The sequence below is a fragment of the Rattus rattus genome, chromosome 7 (assembly GCF_011064425.1).
Source record: "Rattus rattus isolate New Zealand chromosome 7, Rrattus_CSIRO_v1, whole genome shotgun sequence".
NCBI classification, from domain to species: Eukaryota; Metazoa; Chordata; class Mammalia; order Rodentia; family Muridae; genus Rattus; species Rattus rattus.
Genome location: NC_046160.1, coordinates 127,142,003 through 127,147,996, shown reverse-complemented (window position 1 = coordinate 127,147,996; position 5,994 = coordinate 127,142,003). Strand labels below are relative to the sequence as shown.

Here is a 5,994-nt window from a genome sequence, read left to right as displayed (position 1 = left end):
AGACTGCACTAAATGTAGGAAGAATTTCTGTTTTCACTCTGATTCTAATCATGTGGGCATCTGCTTTGTCCTTGAGAATCTGAACCTAACATCTCTAGATCCTAAATGGCTGCTTTTCCTCCTGCTCTTTTATCCCTCTGTCCATAGGTTCTGGTGTCCACAGTCGCGGTCTCTGACCACACACATCCCGATCTTACCAGTCTTCAGAGCACACTCCCTTCCAACCGACGACATGATAGAACCCTCTGAAGACTCATTTGAGACGATGATGGAGCTTAAGAATCCATCATCAAAACAAATGGAGTCCTCCGAGGGCTCATCCAACACCTTTGAAGAGGCACCTGGCAGCAGTGGGGCCCAGGTGGAGGCCCAGGAGGGGGCCCAGGTGGAGGCCCAGGAGGGGGCCCAGGTGGAGGCCCAGGAGGGGGCCCAGGTGGAGGCCCAGGAGGGGGCCCAGGTGGAGGCCCAGGAGGGGGCCCAGGTGGAGGCCCAGGAGGAGGCCCAGGAGGAGGCCCAGGAGGGGGCCCAGGAGGAGGCCCAGGAGGGGGCCCAGGTGGAGGCCCAGGAGGGGGCCCAGGTGGAGGCCCAGGAGGGGGCCCAGGAGGAGGCCCAGGAGGGGGCCCAGGAGGAGGCCCAGGAGGGGGCCCAGGAGGAGGCCCAGGAGGGGGCCCAGGAGGGGGCCCAGGCAGAGGCCCAGGAGGAGGCCCAGGAGGAGGCCCAGGCAGAGGCCCAGGAGGAGGCCCAGGAGGAGGCCCAGGAGGGGGCCCAGGCAGAGGCCCAGGAGGAGGCCCAGGAGGAGGCCCAGGAGGGGGCCCAGGAGGGGGCCCAGGCGGAGGCCCAGGAGGAGGCCCAGGCCCAGGAGGGGGCCCAGGAGGAGGCCCAGGAGGGGGCCCAGGAGGGGGGCCCAGGAGGAGGCCCAGGAGGGGGGCCCAGGAGGAGGCCCAGGTGGGGGCCCAGGAGGAGGCCCAGGAGGGGGCCCAGGAGGCCCAGAAGGAGGCCCAGGAGGAGGCCCAGGAGGGGGCCCAGGAGGAGGCCCAGGAGGAGGCCCAGGAGGGGGCCCAGGAGGAGGCCCAGGAGGAGGCCCAGGTGGGGGCCCAGGAGGAGGCCCAGGAGGAGGCCCAGGTGGGGGCCCAGGAGGAGGCCCAGGAGGAGGCCCAGGAGGAGGCCCAGGCGGAGGCCCAGGAGGGGGCACAGGCGGAGGCCCAGGAGGGCTCAGAAAGTGGCCTGGGCCAGGAAAAAATGGAGCCACCCAGTGGCCCACTCGAGGAAATGCAAGAACTGCCCACTGATCTAACCCAAGAACCATCCACTCGACCCTATGAAGAAGGAACGAACGACCAACCCGAAGACATGGAGGAGACAAGTGATGATCCAAACCAGGAGTCGAGTGATGGTTCAAACCACGAGTTTGACAATGGTTCAAACCATGAGTCGAGCTGTGGTTCAAACCAAGAGTCAATCGACGTTTCAAACATGGAGTCAAGCGACGTTTCTAACATGGAGTCTAGCTATGGATTACACCAGGAGGCAAGCTATAGCTCAAACCAGGAGGCAAGCTATAGCTCAAACCAGGAGACAAGCTATAGTTCAAACCAGGAGGCAAGCTATAGCTCAAACCAGGAGGCAAGCTATAGCTCAAACCAGGAGGCAAGCTATAGTTCAAACCAGGAGGCAAGCTATAGTTCAAACCAGGAGGCAAGTTATAGTTCAAACCAGGAGGCAAGCTATAGTTCATACCAGGAGGCAAGCTATAGTTCAAACCAGGAGTCAAGTGATAATTCAAACCAGGAGTCTAGTTATGGTGCAAACCAGGAGTCTAGCAATGGTTCAAACCAGAATTCAATTGATGATTCAAACCGGGAGTCTAGCTATGGATCGAACCAGGAAGAGTCAGATCCACTGAGTGACATATCCGATTATAGCATGAATGAAACAATGACCTCAGCTGAGACCCAGTCAGATCAAGATGATACTGACCTGGGAGATGAAGAGGAGGACGACGATGAAGATTCTGAAGAGGAAGATCCGTCCAGGAGCTCTCCGGCAGAAGCCGTGGCCACGATGGGGTCCATCATCTCGCTGTTCCTCCGAATGGAAGACCTCGAAGAACAACAGAATGCGGGAGAAAGGATCATGATGCAAGCCCTCAATGAAGACCGCCTGCCCGCCCTCAGGCCCTTCTCTGGAGATCGCAGAGACTACAAGGAGTTCATTGTGCACTGCCAGATAACCATGCAGAGCTACCCAGTAATGGTAAACAACGATCAGCTGAAGGTGAGATTTGTCATCCACCACCTTTCTGGCGTAGCCTTAGAATGGGCCAACGACCTAATAGAACAGAACAGCCACCTGATCAACGACTTCCCAGCCTTCCTCGAGGCCATGTCAGAAAAGTTTGAGTACCGGAATACACTGCGTGTGGCGGAAGATGCCATGTTGGACATCAGACAGCGCAACCGCTGTGCCGCCGACTACATCAATGAGTTCCTGGGTCTGATACCCACCTTAGGCTGGTCAGATGAAGTCCTGCAGGCCCACCTGTGCCTGGGGCTCAATGAAGACATCAGGCGCTATCTGTTTCGGATCCCTCAGCCAGATTCCCTGAGAAGCCTGATTATTCTTGTTCTGCAAATTGAAGAGAAGTTGGCAGAGAGAAGGGCATTACTCAGGCTGCCCCTCGAGTCCCGCCCAAGAGGCCTGGCTTGGATGGACGCACCTGCCCCAGACAAGTGGAGGGTTAGCAGCTGGCCTCCCAATGAGTTCCACCCAGGCATTGACCGTCATCACTTCTTCCTGATGCTCTTGGTGAGAGTGAACCCCTACCACAGCACTGCAGTGAAGGCCCTGGTGGACCCGGGTGTAGAAGGAAACTACATGGATGAGAAGTTTGCCCAGGAAAACTATGTGGAACTCTATGAGAAAACTCATCGACAGATAATCCAAGGTGTGGATGGCTCCGTGATTGGCAATCAACTTGTCTGGCTGTGTACCGACTCCCTGGCGTGTGTCCACCAGAAGCACTATGAGTGGCTTGAATTTGACATCCTACCTTCGACCAACTTCTCCATCATCTTAGGCAATAAGTGGCTCCAGACCCACGAACCTGAAGTTGACTGGCAGAGAGGCCGTTGTACCTTCCACTCTCCCTACTGTATGAAGAACTGCTGCAACCCACCTCCACCATGCATCGCACTCGAGAACTACAGAATAAGCCTACTACCCGGACTGCCACACACATACTCAGACCTGGCCGACGTGTTCAACCCGAGGGAGGCAGATGATGAGACTTCCGACCAGCCAAGCTCAGACGGATCCGATGGTCTTTCTGAATCAGAGCCCTCTGAGCTTCAGCAGGCTGGAGACAGTGATCAAAACGGCGTCTTTCACAGGCGAAGGGCCAAAGAGACTTTGAAATCTGAGCGTGCCAGGATGCAAGAAAAAGCCAGGCAGCAAGAGGAATACTGGATACTGTATGACATGCTGAACGACAGACAAGACTACATACAGATGGTACCAGAATTGTTTGACCAGTTACATGCAGCTTCATGGTTCACAAAACTGGAGGTGATCGAGATCGACAAGGCCGAGATGAAGAACAGTGTCACACACACAGAAGACACATGGAAAGCATCGTTTGGTTTCAGCGATCAAACCATGAGATGCTACCGGCCCTATACAGTGAGCTCATTCTCTGATGAATCTAACAACTTTATTCACAAGATCCTAAAAGACATGCTAGGCTATTTTGTGATCTGCCATGGCAGAGAAGTTCTGGTCTACTCAATGAGCAAGGAGGAACACCCCGTACATGTTCGCCAAGTCCTGCTCCGCTTTCGCTATCACAACATCCACTGCTCACTGGACAAAACTCAGTTCCACCGCCAGAAGGCAGACATCTTGGGCTTCACCATATCCCCCAAAGGGGTGAAACTGAGCAAGAAGCTCACGGACATCATGGTGGAGTGCCCTGTCCCTGAGACCAGAAGATGTCTTCAAGGTGTGATTGAGCTCTTCTATCCGTATCGCCACTTCGTGGAGCACTTTTCTGTCATGGCAGAGCCCCTGGTGAAACAAATGCTGAGTTCAGAGCCCTACTACTGGGGAGAAGAGGAGCAGGAGGCATTTGATTCCCTGAAGAGGGCTTTCAGCAGGGCGCCCGTTCTCTACCACCCTAAACCTCAAAACCCATTCTACTTGGAAACAGGCACCGTTGGGTCATTCCTGTATGCCTCCCTGATTCAAACGGACTACACAACTGGCAGAAAAGCTACCTGTGCTTTCTACTCAAGACCCCTCTCCCTGATGGAGGTGGAGTACCCTCAAGTTGAGATGAGGATCCTTCCAATCCGGGCTGCCTTCATGGTGTGGTTCCGCTACCTGGAGAACACCGAGGAGCCCATCATGATCCTTCTCAACACAGAGGATCTAGCCTCTCTGAATTATGACAGGCTCACCGTACTCCTCCCAGGGCATTGGATCTTTTTCTTCTCACATTTCAATTTCAGCGTCATGGAGATGCCCGATCAGGATGACACCTACGCCCTGTTCCGCAGTTGCCGGAACCAGAGAGGCTTCAGAGCAAGGTTTCTGCGCCCACTGCTGCTTATGGCAATGAGGGCGGGGTACATGGACTCATCCTCTGATTCGGAGGATGAGGATGAGGACCAGGACGATGATGACGAGGAGGACAGTGAAGTAGATTCAGAGCAAATAGAGCTGAACCGGCAGACCATGATGCAGGAGCTACTGGCTACCATCCCAATGGACCGGATCCTCAATAACGTCCTGGTCCGCTTCACCGAGGCCCAGATCCGGGCCGTTGTCCTAAACTTCTTCCGGGGTCTGTTCTACTGGAGGACTGTCCTGGGTGTGTCAGTCCTCCTGGTGATGTCGAGAGCGAGGAGGCCCCTCTCCCCACTGCCTGAACCCTCTTTGGAAGTGGCCAGGCCTCAGCCCAGGCCCACGCTCCGACTCATTCTGGACCCGACCCTCATCGCAAGCAGTGGCATGGCCACTGCCATCGCTCAGTTGCTCAGGCAGATGCCCCCTCTAGTGGGTGCCAATGCTCTCCCAGCTCGAGAGCTGGCTGAGCTGGTCCTGAGCCCGAGGTGCTGGCATCGGAATGCTTTGCATTCCCAACCTCCACGGGGCATGCGATTCACCCCCGGGTTCTGGTTGACCCTGTGTGAGTTCTTCGGGGTCAGGGTCAACCCTGAGGAGGACATCTTCCCTGACCCATACCAGCACCGATACTTGGAGCTGCACGTCGTTGGCGATGAAGATGTCGTCTTGCGAGAAGCCCTGCAAGACGACCTGCAACGTTACCGTCAGTGTGGCCTGCATGACGGCCTGCAAGACACCTCGCAGGACGCGCAGGACAACGACGTGCAAGAGGACCCACTTGGCGACCAAGAGGCGGTCACCTTCCGCCCACGAAATCTGTTGGACCCAGAGGTCCTAGATTTCCTCAACAACCGGCTACTCTACACCCTTGGCTCCGATGGCCGCCTTACTCTGCTTAGCAGAGATCAGGTGGCCCGGACCCTCACACGATTCCTGACCATGGCCTCCAGAATGGCCCTGCCTTCCCCTGCCAGGGAGCAGGCAAGGCTAGAAGAACTATCGGACTCAGATGAAGAACTTGACTGAAAACACACCAAGTCTCTGCCATGCTCCCTTGTGCCTCCAGCCAGCTTCCCTCAAATCCAGCGCCCCCTTCTTGCTACTCCTAACCCAAGGGGAACCCACTTGTGAAGGGCCATAACTTCAACTCATCCACCAGCATCATCATCTGTGCTAAAGGACTAATCAACTGTCAGCGTCCCAGAGCCAGCCAAGACTGTGCAACCCTGTCCTAACTGTCCGGGCCCCAGGCCCACAAACGGGAGTGAGACCAATGAGGACAGAACAGTGATGAGCAACAGTGACCCCGTCACCCCAGGCCAGATGAAGAGCAGACATAGCAGGTGCAGCCAAGCAAGCAGATGCCAGGGA

The 5,994-nt window shown here is 56.2% G+C and overlaps 1 protein-coding gene across 1 annotated transcript; it reads left to right on the top strand.

Moving 5' to 3' along the window:
* Nucleotides 1-232: 232 nt before the first annotated feature.
* Nucleotides 233-5,649, top strand: Rtl1 (retrotransposon Gag like 1). The gene is made up of 3 exons (XM_032908428.1): nucleotides 233-361; nucleotides 1,201-1,382; nucleotides 1,869-5,649. The coding sequence occupies exons 1-3, from the start codon at nucleotides 233-235 to the stop codon at nucleotides 5,647-5,649; spliced, it is 4,092 nt and encodes a 1,363-aa protein (XP_032764319.1).
* The last annotated feature ends 345 nt before the right edge of the window (nucleotides 5,650-5,994 follow it).

Coding starts and splice junctions, on each gene's coding strand:
- Rtl1 (XM_032908428.1), top strand. CDS start 233: ATGATAGAACCCTCTGAAGACTCATTTGAGACGATGATGGAGCTTAAG. Junction 362..1,200: donor CTGGCAGCAGTGGGGCCCAG/GTGGAGGCCCAG, acceptor GCACAGGCGGAG/GCCCAGGAGGGCTCAGAAAG. Junction 1,383..1,868: donor AGTGATGATCCAAACCAGGA/GTCGAGTGATGG, acceptor CCGGGAGTCTAG/CTATGGATCGAACCAGGAAG.